Source organism: Pongo pygmaeus, chromosome 6 (assembly GCF_028885625.2).
Source record: "Pongo pygmaeus isolate AG05252 chromosome 6, NHGRI_mPonPyg2-v2.0_pri, whole genome shotgun sequence".
Lineage (NCBI taxonomy): Eukaryota > Metazoa > Chordata > Mammalia > Primates > Hominidae > Pongo > Pongo pygmaeus.
In genome coordinates, this window is record NC_072379.2 from 26,374,043 (window position 1) to 26,389,736 (window position 15,694).

Sequence of the window (15,694 nt, forward strand, 5' to 3'; positions counted from 1 at the left end):
ACTGCAACCTCCACCTCCTGGGTTCAAGCGATTCTCCTGCCTCAGGCTACTGAGTGGCTGGGACTACGGGCGTGCGCTGCCACACCTGGCTAATTTTTGTATTTTTAGTAGAGACGGGGTTGCACCATATTGGCCAGGCCGGTCTGGAACTCCGGAACTCGTGATCTGCCTGTCTCAGCCTCCCAAAGTGTGGGGATTACAGGCGTGAGCCACCGCGCACGGACGGGAATTACAATTTGAGATTAGATTTGGGTGGCCACAGAGTCAAACCATACCACTGCAAAGGATCCGCACCAAGGAAGGTCATAAAACCCGAAATTTAAAAATAATTGTCATTACATTATTTCAATTTGTGAATAACTATATTATATATCATTTATAAATGCATATGACGTTATACACAAGGTTAAATGCAAATATCCTCTGGTGTTGGCTGGCTCAGATCAGGGAAGAAGCCCTGCCTGTAAAGGCTGCAGCTTAGGCTGTTATTTTTGCTTCATTCAGCCCAGCGTCTGATCAAATATTCCGTCACTCAGGGCGTGAAGGGTGGGGCCTGAAACCTTATCCAATCAGGGGCCATATATTAGAAACTGTATAATCAGGCATGCAGCTGGAGAGAACAAGACGCCTCCGTAATTTTACCGGTCCTTTTGTGTTTCTCTGCGTCCAGAGCTCCAGTTCTTCTCTTCACTGCTCTCCGTCCTCTGCTCCTAGAGGTCAAGCCTCTGTGGCCTTGGGTCCTGCAGGTATCCACGGATTTATGGCTAAAAGACCGGGACCCCCTGGAAGCCGAGAAATGGTGAGTGCTGGGTCTGTCATCGTGAGAGAGGGGTGGGAGTTGGTTGGAACCGGCTGCAAGTGGCTGTAGCGGGGCCCAAACTTCCTCGCAGTCCCCTCCGGAGTCTGAGGACCCAAATCCTCCTTGCCCCAGTTCGGCTTTTAGTCCCCTCGAGCCATAAGATGGTGCCTGGGCCAGCGGCTGGGACCCTGGGAGTTCTGCCTTTTCCCTTTGCAGTGGCTTTGCCCTGGGCTGGAGCCCTCTCTGGGCAGCTCTGCACTCCCAGCGCCTCATCTCACCCAGATTGTACAGGGATGGGAAAGTCATCAGGGGAGAATCCTGACTCAGGGTGCAGGATTCATAAGTGGAAAGAGCTGTGGTCCCTGGGGTCCCTAGTTCCTCATTTTTCCTTTTAGAGATGTATGGGAGTCACTGTAAAAATATTAGAGAATTTAATCAAAGTGTGATTCAAGAATCATAGAGCGGGCTGGGCGCGGTGGCTCACGCCGGTAATCCCAACACTTTGGGAGGCCGAGGCGGGCGGATCACGAGGTCAGGAGTTCGAGACCAGCCTGACCAACATGGTGAAACCCCATCTCTACTAAAAATACAAAAATTAGCTGGGTGTGGTGGCACGTGCCTGTAGTCCCAGCTACTTGGTAGTCTGAGACAGGAGAATCACTTGAACCCGGGAGACGGAGGTTTCAGTGAGCCGAAATCGCGCCATTGTACTCCAGCCTGGGCGACAGAGCCAGAGTCCACCTCAAAAAAAAAAAAAAAAAAGAATCATAGAGCACCCAGCTATGGCTTGTGGGTTGTGATCCATGTGAGAGACTTGAAGAAAGGTCTGTTATAAGTTGCATGATGAAGCAAACCAGATTCAATAATTGGTTTAGTATAGTTATTTAGTTTTTTTATTTGTAAGATCCAGGTGAAAATTTATTGGTTACTTCATCAGAGATTCGTTGGCAGATTGTGGTTGCCTAGGCCTTAATATTTTCTTCAAGATAATAATTTCCAATAAATGCTTTTTTTTTTGGACTCGCTCTGTCCTCCAGGCTGGAGTGCAGTGGTGCAGTCTCACCTCTTTACAACCTCCGCCTCCCGGGTTCAAATGATTGTCCTGCCTCAGCCTCCCTAGTAGCTGGAATTACAGGTGCAGGCCACCACGCCCAACTAATTTTTGTATTTTTCATAGAAACGGGATTTCACCATGTTGGCCAGGTTGGTCTCGAACTTTTGGCCTCAGGTGATCTGCCTGCCTCAGCCTCCCAACGGGTTTGGGTTACAGGCGTGAGCCACTGCGCCCAGTCAAATATTTTTTCTTTTATGTTTTATTTTAGGTTCAGGAGTACATGTGCAAGTTTGTTATATAGGTAAAATCATATCATGAAGTTTTTGTGTACAGATTATATTTTCACTCACATACTAAGCATAGTACTCAACAGATTTGTGTTCTGATTTTCTTCATCTTCCGACCCTCCACCCTGAACTGAGCCTCAGTGTTTATTTTTCTCTTATTTGCGTCCATGTGTTCTCATTATTTCGCTCCCACTTACAACTGTATGCTGACACAGTTTTTGATTTTCTGTTCCTGCACTAGTTTTCTAAAAATAAGTCTCCAGCTCCATCAACGTTGTGGCAAAGGACATGATGTTGTTCTTTCTTATAGCTGCATCATATTTCATGGTGTTTACGTACCACATTTTCTTTATCCAGTCTACCATTGGAAACATACAGGATTATTTCTGGTTTTTGCTATTGTGAATCGTGCTGTAATAAACATATGCGTGCATGTGTCTTCATGGTAGAAAAACTTACATTTATTGGGTATATTCCCAATTGTGGGACTGGGAATGGTAATTCTGTTTTCAGGTTTTTAAAAAAATGCCAAACTCTTTTTCTCAATGATTAAACAAATTTATACCCTCACCAGCAGCGTATAAGCATTCCATTTCTCCACAACCTCACAAGCATCTGTTTGGTTGTTTGTTTGTGTTTTTTTTTTTTTTTTGACTTTTTAGTCTAATTGTTTTTATTTGAATTATTTCTTTTTTCTTCATTAGTCTAGTGTTTTATCCATCTTATTATTTTTACACAGAATCAACTTCTGGTTTCGTTGAACTTTTTTTTTTTTTTGAGATGGAGTTTCACTCTTTCGCCCAGGCTGGAGTGCAGTGGCGTGATCTCGGCTCACTGCAACCTTCGCCTTTTATTTTCAAGTGATTCTTCTGGGATTACAGGCATGTGTCACCATGCCCAGCTAATTTTTGTATTTTTAGTAGAGACGGGGTTTCACCGTATTAGCCAGGCTGGTCTCAAACTCCTGACCTTGTGATTTGCCCGCCTTGGCCTCTGAAAGTGCTGGGATTCCAGGAGTGAGCCACAGTGCACGGCCCGTTGAACTTTTTATAGTTATTTAGGTCTCAACCTTCTTCATTTCAGTTCTGATTTTGGTTATTTCTTGACTTTTGCGAGCGTTGAGGTTGGTTTCCTTTTTTGAAATTCTTTTAACTGTAACATTAGATTTTTAAATTGATATATTTCTAACTTTTTGATGTAGATGTTTAGTGACATACATTTTGTTCTTAACACTGCCTTAGCTGTAACCCTGAGATTCTGGTATGTTGTATTTAATCTCTCATTAGTTTCAAAAATTTTATTTCTGCCTTAATTTCATTATTTACAAAATAGCCATTTGGAAGCTGATTATTCAATTTTTGTGTAATTGCATCATTTTGTATGTTTTTTGTATTGAATTATTATTCTATATATTTTCTTTTTAAAATTAATGATAGAGAAACATAAGAATAAATAAAAATTCTGTGCTCTTAATCTAAATGCTGAAAATTATTCAACACTTAGTACCAGCTCCCAGGGTGCTATAAAAATTAAATCACAAAATGTGTTATTCCCAGCACAGTGTTCTGTGACATGCTCCAGAGCACATAATACCTGCTTAATAAACATTTTATGAGTACATGTGTACAGGTTTCCCAGGTGCAGATTTACTCCGACATTGCTGCCTTCTGTTGTCCCTGTAAACTTAAAAAAACCAACAAAAAATATAATATTTCAGGGTGGAGATTGGTTGTCTTTATTTGTACCAGAAGTATTTGTTTTGTGACAAATGTGGTGGGTGTAAGGGACTCTTTGCTGTGCCTGCTTTCTCTCGCTAATGCTAATAACGTGTCTGGGAAAGCACAATCAGCATTTACAGGGGACTTGTTGAAAAAGCCCATTCCTGGACCCTTTTGGATCCTGCAGAATCAATTTGCATAAAGCAGGGCCAAGATTACCAAGTGATTTATAAACTTGAGGGGTTCAAGATACATTCAGGAGAGTTTAGTTCAACCTTTCCATCAAAGGAAGGCTGCACTGCCTGCCCTGTTTCAGTTTGGTAGGAAGAGGTCAGTGTGGTTCATGCTTCCATTACTGTAAAGAAGATTGCTGGTGTCTGACAGAAGAAGGCAGGGAAAAAGAAACTTATATTTTAATGGTTATGGAGAAGCTCGTTGTTCTCTCATTGCTCTTAGATCTTTTCAGTTATACACAACAAAAATGGATGAATGTTTTCTGCAAGTCTCGGTCTTTCTGCTGTGGGTGTGTGTGGTGGTAGCAGGTGAATAGGTTGTGCTTTAAAGGCATAGTCTCAAGATGCAGGTTTGATATGTCCAGAGAATCTTATCTGAAAATGCATTTCAGAGAAAGAGGAGGAAAAGAATAAAATCTCTTTTTCTCAGGTGAGCATGTTTCAGATCAAGCACAGTGTCCACTCTGCCTTTTGGAATGCCATGTATTCGGAACTTGCACATTTTTACTTCCCTACTTGTGCTGTTGATCCCTAATGAGTTTGTTTCAACTATTTTTTGTGATTTGTATGATAGTGAAGGGGTTCTGAAAAAAATATTTTTTCTATATGCCATAGTGTTCTATACATTCTCTTCATCTTGGATTCTTGTATGTCATGCAGAATTCTCACCACAAATTTATGACCTGCAATATTTAAAATGTTCCCATTGTAGTTGTTGAACATGAGAAGGTGTGGATACTCAAGATTTCTATTGGGGAAACAAAGTTGTCTTTGGATATTAGTGAAAAGTGAAACATGCTTGTTGAGGTTTCATCTGTGTGCTCTTAGTTCCATGCAGAACAGGGTTTAGAAAATGTTCATTTAAACAGAATGGCATTTATTACCCAGAAAGTTCTGAAAAAACTATTAGGAGATACTTGCTCTCCAGGGTGCCAAACAAAGTCTACTTAAAATTACTATTAAAAATTACATGACAGGGAAGTTATCTGCACCTTCAACTTTGCATAAAACTGATGTTTCTTTATAATTAAATTCAGGCCAGGCACGGTGGCTCAGGCTTGTAATCTCAGCACTTTGGGAGGCCGAGGCAGGCAGATCACATGAAGTCAGGAGTTCGAGGCCAGACTGGCCAACCTGGTGAAACCCTGTCTGTACTAAAAAAATACAAAAATTAGCCAAGCATGGTGCCATGTGCCTGTAATCCCAGCTACTTGGGAGGTTGAGGCAGGAGAACTGCTTGACCTCAGGAGGCGGAAGTTGCAGTGACCTGAGATTACACCACTGCACTCTAGCCTGGGCAACAGAGCAAGACTCCGTCTCAAAAAATAAATATATATACATATATATTTATATTCCGGGGCTTTATTTTCCAGAATATATATATATATATATATCTTTAAAGTTAGTTACAATTTACTTTTCTGAGAGGTGAGAAATACTACAGCAGTGATGTTGTGTCCTGTGTGCATCAGCACATAATACAAATGTGTCCTAATAAAGTTGATAACAATTTTATTCACTTGTTTCAAGATCTCTATGACATTTTTTCCACTATAGAGTTAATTATTATTCTCTTAATTATTAAGTACACTTAGGAGATTTACTAACTGAAGTGCATAAACCATCACATTTAATCTGGAATCTGTCCTTTCTTTTTAGATGACTTTTGCATATATTTGTCTTTTAAAAATGAAGGCTTTTATCTTTATTTACAGGTGAGAGAAACTGGGGAAAACCCAGACTCTGCCACTTACTGGATATTTGACAAAATATTCTTACTAGGCTAGAAACATTGGTGAACTTGCTAAAAATTCAGAAATTCAGACTTTATCCCAAATCTCCTGAAACAAAATCTCACAACAAAATATTTAGTTTATTGCACATATTTAGACTTAAGAGGTACCTTCCAACTCATCATGACTGTTTTATCTGAGAAATATACACAGGTTATTCTGTATGATGTAAATATAGCACTCAAAAACAGATATGTCTGACTGGGTGAGGTGGCTCACGCCTGCAATCCCAGCACTTTAGGAGGCCGAGGTGAGTGGATCACGTGAGGTCAGGAGTTTAAGACCTGCCTGGCCAACATGGAGAAACCCCGTCTCTACTGAAAATACAAAAATTAGCCAGGCATAGTGGCCCACGCCTGTACTCCCAGCTACTTGGGAGACTGAGGCAGGAGAATCGATTGAACCCAAGAGGCGGAGGTTGCACTGAGCCAAGATCATGCCACTGCGCTCCAGCCTGGGAAACAGTGTGAGACTTGGTAAAAAAAAAAAAAAAAAGAAAGAAAGAAAAGAAAAGAAAAAAGAAGGACATGTCCATGTTGATGCCCTTAATTTTATAATTTATCATCCAGAAAATTATCAAAGCTACTGTGGTGTTGTGGATCTTATGCTCTCCTCTTTTCTCAGAATTAGAGAATACTTCCATGTTAAAAATTATCTTATTGAATAATTTTAGTCACTCTTATAAGTGAGAACCACTTCTTCTTACTGTCTTTTTTAACTTGAGTCAAATAAAAATCTCTGCTTACGGCCATATGGTAAGTGTGTTCATGAGTGGTTTTTTTTTTCTTTCAGGAACTATTGACATTCAGAGACATAGCTATAGAATTCTCTCTAGAGGAATGGCAATGCCTGGATCATGCTCAGCAGAATTTATATAGAGATGTGATGTTAGAGAACTACAGAAACCTGGTCTCCCTGGGTGAGGAAAACTTCAATACACAATTCCTAATATGTTGCCTTTCTCTCTTTTCTAAGATGATTTTGGTAATTTCTGCTTTGCATGACTGAATTTTAGCTCTCCGATTTAAAGAAAACCTTGGGGATTCATTGGTGTAGAACAAATTCTTCAAGATGTTTTATCTTGACCTGAACTTTTCCCTTTCCTGAGCTGATGTATCTTTTACTCTAGTTTAGTGGCAATTCCAAAAATGTCGTGGCATAAAATAGCGTTGCCCACGCCTTAGAGTTCAGTTGCCACCAACAATTTTTGATTCAGTAGTACTGAGTAGTGAAATTAAGGACTTACAAATTTAAAATATTTTCTAAATATTTAGAATGTTCTGTTATGAATCAATATTAATTTTCTGGAATTTTCTATTATATCCTCTTTACTGAGCATAATACTAGTTTGGTAATTAAAGAATTCAGCAAGATTTATATGACCGGGCACAGTGGCTCACACCTGTAATCCCAGCACCTTGGGAGGCCGAGGCAGGCAGATCACGAGGTCAGGAGTTCGAGACCAGCCTGGTCAATATGGTGAAACTCCATCTCTACTAAAAATACAAAAATTAGCCTGGCATGGTGGTACGTGCCTGTAGTCCCAGCTACTCGGGAGGCTGAGGCCGAAGAATTGCTAGCACCTGGGAAGTGGAGGTTGCAGTGAGCCGAGATCGTGCCATTGCACTCCAGTCTGAGCAACAGAGTGAGAGTCCATCTCAAAAAAATAAATAAATAAATAAATAAATAAATAAGATTTATGTTACTTTTTTTCTCTTAATAAAACAGGTATTACTGTCTCTAAGCCAGACTTGATCACCTGTCTGGAGCAAAATAAAGAGCCTCGGAATATAAAGAGAAATGAGATGGTAGCCAAACACCCAGGTAGGTGAGAGCGAATGAAGCAGATGACACAGATGAGATGTCCACAAGTCAAGGAGGTAGCCAGTCTTTAAAATGTGGTCTGTGGAGCTGTGCTTTAATGGAAAGAGTTTCTGAGAAGCTCGAGTCTTTTTTTTTTTTTTTTTTCCCTCACATTGGGATACCTTCTGCCCCATGCTGTTAAATTCTCTAAGGATTCTACTTTCACTTCAGTAATCTTTCTTCAAGTTCACAGTGTGAGCCAAAGTTTTCTTTATGGCTTATCAGGGACTGCACAAACTGACTACTTTGCCATTGCTTTTGGGGACACACTAATATCTGCATATTTTTGAGAAACTCTATGTTAAACCATTTAAAAAAATTTTTGCATCATGTCTAAAATGTATGAGATAGTAATTTCTGTTTCATTGGTGGTTGTCCATTTTTCTGTACATGCCATTCTGTTTTTATTACTACAGCCTTGAAATATAGTTTAAAGTTTTTTACAATTTTTATTTTTTAATTTTTATATATGTATTTATTTATTTATTTAGAGGGTGGGTTATGATACTTGCTGTAGGGGGATATGCAAGCAGGGTACCTCATGTCTTCATTTTACTGTGTTGCATATTTTAGATATATATTTGTAAATGGTATTGCTGTATTATATAATAATTTCATTTTTATTTATTTGAAGAACATTCATGATATTTTTTATGATGGCTGCATCTTTTTTCCATCAACAACTTACATAGGTTTCGATTTCTTTACATCATCAAAATAGTTGGTGTTTTAAAAAAAATTATAGTGGCCATCCTAATTGATGTAAGGTAATTTTGGTTTGTATTGTGATTTTATTTTGCATTTTTCTATAAATTATTAATTTTGTGCAACCTTTCAAATACTTCTTCCCATTTGTATATCTTTTTATTGAAATTTAGTTTAATCATTTGCCCATTTCTTTTTTTTTTTTTTAAACAGAGTTTTGCTCTTGTTGCCTAAGCTGGAGTGCAATGGGGCGATTTTGGCTCACAGCAACCTCTGCCTCCCAGATTCAAATGATTCTCCTGCCTCAGTCTCCTGACTAGTTGGGATCAGGGATGTGCCACCATGCCCAGCTAATTTTGTATTTTAGAGATGGGTTTCGCCATGTTGGTCAGACTGGTCTCGAATTACTGACCTCAGGTGATCTTCCCACCTCAGCCTCCCAAAGTTCTGGGATTACATGAGTGAGCCACTGCACCCGGTTCATTTGTGCATCTCTAGATCAAGTAATTCAATTATTGTCATGTACTTCTAGGAGTTGTTTATGTATTTTCAATATTAAGCCTTATCACATGTGATTTTCAAATATTGTCATCTATTTCTTGGGTGACACTGTCACTCTATTAAATGTTTTATTTTATTGCAGAAATTTTGAAGTTTAGCCTACTTAAATTTTTCTGTTCTTCTCTTTGTTGCTCATGCATTTGATGGCATATCTAAGAAAATGGTGCCAAGACCAATGTCATGTCTTTCCAGTATATTTTTTTCTAAGAGTTTCATTAGTTTTTTTTTTAGTCTAAGTATTTTGTTTAAAATATTTTTTGTGTATGGTGCAATTAAAGCATCCAACTTCATTTTTTCAATGTAGATATCCAGTTTTCAACATTATCTGTTGACGGGATTATATTTTCTCCATTGTCTGCTCATGGCAACCTTGTGGCAGATTATTTGATTATACACAGAAGAGTTCATTGCTGGGCTGCCTATTTTGTTCTATCATGTCTTTATTTGTCTTTGTGTGAATACCACGTAGTTATTGTTATTGATGCTTTTTATTATGTTTTGAAATAACGAAGTATAATGCCTCTGTTTTTCATGTGTGTTTCTCTAGATATAGTTCATAATAAAATTTAAAAATTTTAGGTCGGGCACGGTGGCTCATGCCTGTAATCCCAGCACTTTGGGAGGCCGAGGCGGGTGGATCACGAGGTCAGGAGATCAAGACCATCCTGGCTAACATGGTGAAAACCCGTCTCTACTAAAAAATATAAAAAATTAGCCGGGCATAGTGGTGGGCACCTATAGTCCCAGCTACTTGGGAGGCTGAGGCAGGAGAATGGCATGAACCCAGGAGGCGGAGCTTGCAGTGAGCCAAGATCACACTACTGCACTCCAGCCTGAGCAACAGAGTGAGACTCCATCTCAAAAAAAAAAAAAAGATTAAACAATATTTCAAGCAATAAACATACTTTTGGAATTTTGATATAGATTATATTAAATTTGTTCACCACTGTGGGATATATTGACATCTTAACAAATTAAGTTGTCACTTAAATATGTTGAGACTTGAGCAAAAATATTAAATTAGGTTAAATTAAATTATTTGACCCTGTGCAAGAATACACTGAAGAGTGTGTTTATTTCCATATATTTTTGATTTGCCAGTTTTACTTTTTTCTTTTTAGTTTTATTGAGCTTTGATTAGAAAACATACACTGTATATTTTTGCTCTTCTTAAACTTTTTTTTTTTTGACACAGGTTTTCTCACTCTGTTGCCCAGACTGTAGTGCAGTAGCACAACCTTGGCTCATCACAGCTTCAACCTCTTGGACTCAAGTAATCCTTCCATCTTGGCCTCCTGAGTGGCCGGCACTACAGGCATACCCCACCATGCCCAGCTAATTTTTAATTATTTGTAGAGACAGGGTCTCACTGTGTTCCCAAGGCTGGTATCAAACTTCTTGCCCTGAGTGATCCTTCCACCTTGGCCTCCCAAAGTACTGGGATTACACCTGTGAGCCACTGCACCTGGCTGATCTTTTTAAATTTACTAAGACTTATGTGTTTTAACAGAATGCACCAAGTGCAAATAAGAATATTGTGTATCCACTTGCTTTTGACTGGAGAGTTCTGTACGTGTTTGTTTAGCCTATTTGGTTTGTGATATTGTGTAGGTGCCCTCAAAATCTCATGTTGAAATGTAATCTCCAGTGTTGGATGTGGGACCTAATGAGAGCTGTTTGCATCATGGAGACAAATCCCTCATGAATGACTTGGCACAATCCCCTTGGTAATCATAGAGTTCTCATGCTATTAATTCATATGAGAGCTGGTTGCTTAAAGGAACCTGGTTCCTCCAACTCACACTCGCATCATCTTTCAGTGTGGTGACTTGTTTGGTTCTTTTTTGCCTTCCACTATAATTGCAAGCTTCCTCATATCCTCACCAGAAGCAGATGCTGGCATATACTTCTTGTACAGTCTACTGAACTGTGAACCAAAGAAATCTTTTTCATTATAAATTACCCAGTCTCAGGTTATTTTCTATAACAATGCAAAATGAATTAATACACAATATAATGTTCTTCAGGTTTTCTGTTTTTTAATTGATTTTTTATTTAAATTTTTTATTTATTATTGAAAGTGAGGTCTTAATATTTATAATTTTATGTTGCTATTTTATTTCTTGCTTCATTTTTGTCAATATTTGCTTTATGTATTTTGAAGCCCTGATGTTATATATGCATATACATATAGATAGACATAATAGTTACAGATTCCTAGTAAATGGACTCATTTTACCATTATATAGTATCAATCTTTGTCTCATGCTAGTAATGGACTCATTTTCTTTTGTGTGTCTATAAAGATTTTTTCTTTGTGCTGCATTGGAGATTTTATAAAACCTCTTAATGTTACAATAGTATATTTTAAACTGGTAAAAAAAATGACTTCAGTTGCATAGAAAAATTTGTCCTCATTATATCTATACTGTACTTCTTATTGATCTTGCTAATTGTATCTTTTTATGTTTTGTGATTATTTTTATGCTTATATCTTTCAAATTTTAAAGAATAACTAAAAATGTTTCTGTACCATCACAATAATGCCACAGAATTTTATTTTTTTGTATATGTGTATGTTTTTCAGAAAGTTATGTATTTTCATATGATTCTTTTTCATTATATTATTTTGTGGAAAGACCTCTTTTCAGCATTTTATTTAGGGCACACGCAGTGCTTATATGCTTTTCCAGCATTTGTTTATTCTGGAAGATCTTTATTTTTTCTTTATTTTGTAGTACATTTTTGCTGGTTATATTTTCACTGTGAAGATTTTTTTTCAGCACTTTGACCATTTTACACAGTTCTTTTCTGACCTGCAAGGTTTCTGCTGACAAATTCACTGGTTGTCTCGGAGGACTAGGCTTATAAATAATACCTCACTTTTATCTTGCAGCTCCCAAGATTATCTTCTGTTTTGTGACTTTTGAAACTTTGCTTAAATATGTGTTATGGATCTTTTTGTGTATATCCTAGTTTGTTTGTTTAACTTCTTTATTTTTTACATTACTTTTTTCTTACTTTTAAATTATTTCAGTTTTCTTTTCTACTTCCACAATTGTTTATTTTTATTATTCCAAGCCTTTTGTTGATATTCTCGTTTATCTGATGTCTGGTTTTCCATTTTTTCTCATTGAGCAAAATATGGATTATCTTAAATTTTAAAAATTAATATACACATCTTTATTTTTATAGTTGCTTTTTGAAAATTTTGATTTTTTTGATTGGACCATGTTGCCCAAATATTTTGTATACATTGTAATCTTGGTTGAGATTTAGACATTAACATAAAACTATCTTTCACAATCTTTGTAATGCAGCTCTTTCTTGGCATAGCCTGAAACCACTTGTCTTGGGTAGACGTTCTGGGAGTCTTGCAAACATGTTCTCAGGATGTGTCTTGTCTGCAATTTTGTATTTATTTTTCAGTTAAGACTTCTTCATATTTCTCCTTACTGGTCAGTAACTACTTTCTACATCTATTTTCTGTCCATGATAGTGCAGTCTTTCTGCTGTTGTAACACTCACTTTTGATCTCAGAAGACTTAAAGCTGTCATTAAAGGCACCATGTTCTTCTACTGGGGATGAGGAAGGGCTGTGTTGGGTAAATGTAGCAGACTTTTCTTTTCTCTATATATGGTTCTTGACATTGTGCTCACATGGTGCACACACTTACTTTATTTGTAAATTTCCAACAAAGGTATTTGATAACTATGATTTTGTTAGATTTATACATCTATGAAGGAATTATGGCCTGTGGTAATTTGATATGCCATTTTGCTAATGTACCTTGAATAATTTTATATATTTGATTTGTACAGTATATTTATCTGAGTCTAGTAAGTGGAGTAACTTGTGATTTTTATGTCTTCCAGTTACGTGTTCTCATTTCAACCAAGACCTTCAGCCAGAGCAGGGCATAAAAGATTCACTCCAAAAAGTAATAACAAGAACATATGGAAAATGTGGACATGAGAATTTACAGTTAAAACAGTGTTGTAAAAGAGTGGATGAGTATGAGGTGCACAAAGGAGGTTATAATGACTTTAACCAATGTTTGTCAAATACCCAAAACAAAATATTTCAGAGTCAAAAATGTGTCAAAGTCTTTGGTAAATTTTCAAATTCCAATCGACATAATACAAGATATACTGGAAAGAAAAATTTGAAATGTAAAAAATATGGCAAATCATTTTGCATGTTTTCACACCTAAATCAACATCAGATAATTCATACTACAGAGAAGTCCTACAAATGTGAAGAATGTGGCAAATCCTTTAACTACTCCTCAAACGGTACTACACGTAAAAGAATTCTTACTGGAGAGAAACCCTACAGATGTGAGGAATGTGGCAAAGCCTTTAGGTGGCCCTCAAACCTTACTAGACATAAGAGAATTCACACTGGAGAGAAACCCTATGCATGTGAAGAATGTGGCCAAGCCTTTAGGCGCTCCTCAACACTTATTAACCACAAGAGAATTCATACTGGAGAGAGACCCTACAAATGTGAAGATTGTGGCAAAGCCTTTAGTGTATCCTCAGCCCTCACTTACCACAAGAGAATTCATACTGGAGAGAAACCCTACACATGTGAAGAATGTGGCAAAGCCTTTAACTGCTCCTCGACCCTTAAGACACATAAGATAATTCATACTGGAGAGAAACCCTACACATGTGAAGAATGTGGCAGAGCCTTTAACTGCTCCTCAACTGTTAAGGCACATAAGAGAATTCATACTGGAGAGAAACCGTACAAATGTGAAGAATGTGACAAAGCTTTTAAGTGGCATTCAAGTCTTGCTAAACATAAGATAATTCATACTGGAGAGAAACCCTACAAATGTGAATAATGTGGCAAAGTCCAGCCCTCAGGCCTTATAATACATAAAATAATTTATACTGGAAAGAAAGCACTACAAGTGTAGAGAATGTGGCCAAGCCTTCATCTGGTTCCACACCTTAATTGTACATAAGAGAATTCATATTGGACAAAAATCTTATAAATGTAAAAAAATGTAACAAAGCCTTTAACCAACCCTCAAAGCATAATGAACCTAAGAGAATTTATTTAAAAACAGTTTTTTTTTTTGAGATGAAGTCTCACTTTGTCATCTAGGCTGGAGTGCACTGGCATGATCTCAGCTCACTGCAACCTCCACCTCCTGGGTCCAAGTGATTCTTTTGCCTCAGCCTGCCAAGTAGCAGGGACTACAGGCACATGCCACTACGCCTAGCTAATTTTTGTATTTTTAGTAGAGATGGGATTTCACCATGTTGGCCAGGCTAGTCTTGAACTCCAGACCTCAGGTAATCCACCCACCTCAGCATCCCAAAGTGCTGGGGTTACAGGCAGAGGTCACCACACCTGGCCTGCCAGTGGTCTAAACTGAAAATAAGTTGAAGAATTTTGTCTCATAAATCAAATTTGTATTCTTTTTTACCCTATTTAGATTTTTTTTAAAATTTTGTGGGTAGATAGTGTGCATACACATGCTGAGACCAGCTCGGTTGGGGAGACCCTAACCCAGTGGCGCTAGAGGAATTAAAGACACACACACAGAAATATAGAAATGTGAAGTGGGAAATCAGGGGTCTCACGGCCTTCAGAGCTGAGAGCCTCGAACAGAGATTTACCCACATATTTATTAAGAGCAAGCCAGTCATTAGCATTGTTTCTATAGATATTAAGTTAACTAAAAGTATCCCTTATGGGAAATGAAGGGATGAGCCAAATTAAAGGAATAGGTTGGGCTAGTTATCTGCAGCAGGAGCTTGTCCTTAAGGCACAGATTGCTCATGCTATTGTTTGTGGTTTAAGAACGCCTTTAAGCGGTTTTCTGCCCTGGGCAGGCCAGGTGTTCCTTGCCCTCATTCCGGTAAACCCACAGCCTTCCAGCATGGGCTTTATGGCCATCATGAACATGTCACAGTGCTGCAGAGATTTTGTTTATGACCAGTTTTGGGGCCAGTTTATGGCCAGATTTTTGGGGGCTTGTTCCCAACATACACACTTACAGCATATATCAGACATTTTAACACAGGCATATATTATTTAATTATCACAGCAGAGTAAATGAGGTATTCCTCATCACGAGCGTGTATTTATCCTTTGTATTACAAACAATCCCATTATACAGTTTTAGTTACTTCAATATGTGCAATTGAATTATTAACCACAGGGTCATTTTATGATCATAAAAATTACATGATTATAATTCATATCCATACATTTCTGATTCTTGATTAAATATTTTTAAAAACTTGTTTTATATGTATTTTTGTACATGTGGCCTCTCTGCTGACAAACAAAAACAGACTTTTAGTTTTTATTTACACAGAGTTACATATACAAACATATTACTCGAAAGATATATCAGCCAGACACAGTGGCTCATGCCTGTAATCTCAGCACTTTGGGAGGCCTAGTGGGGCAAATAATTTGAGGTCAGGAGTTCAAGACCAGCCTGATCAACATGGTGAAACACCATCTTTACTAAAAATACAAAAATTAGCTGGGCGTGGTGATGCGTGCCTGTATTTCCAGCTACTAGGGAGGCTGAGGCAGGAGAATCACTTGATCCTGGGAGGCAGAGGTTGCGGTGAGCCAAGATGCCACTACTGCACTCCAGCCTGGATGACAGAGCAGGATACCGTTTAAAAAAAAAAGATATACCTTAT

The 15,694-nt window shown here is 38.0% G+C and overlaps 1 protein-coding gene across 1 annotated transcript; it reads left to right on the forward strand.

Moving 5' to 3' along the window:
• Positions 1-760: 760 nt before the first annotated feature.
• Positions 761-13,866, forward strand: ZNF735 (zinc finger protein 735). The gene is made up of 4 exons (XM_054495387.1): positions 761-799; positions 6,677-6,803; positions 7,613-7,708; positions 12,890-13,866. Exons 1-4 carry the CDS (start codon positions 761-763, stop codon positions 13,864-13,866), a joined length of 1,239 nt encoding a protein of 412 aa, XP_054351362.1.
• The last annotated feature ends 1,828 nt before the right edge of the window (positions 13,867-15,694 follow it).

What these genes read in the sequence shown, in the direction of transcription:
- ZNF735 (XM_054495387.1), top strand. Translation starts at nt 761, where the DNA reads ATGGCTAAAAGACCGGGACCCCCTGGAAGCCGAGAAATG. An exon ending in CAGAAACCTGGTCTCCCTGG is followed by an intron (nt 6,804 to 7,612) that starts GTGAGGAAAACT and finishes TTAATAAAACAG; the next exon opens with GTATTACTGTCTCTAAGCCA. An exon ending in GATGGTAGCCAAACACCCAG is followed by an intron (nt 7,709 to 12,889) that starts GTAGGTGAGAGC and finishes TATGTCTTCCAG; the next exon opens with TTACGTGTTCTCATTTCAAC.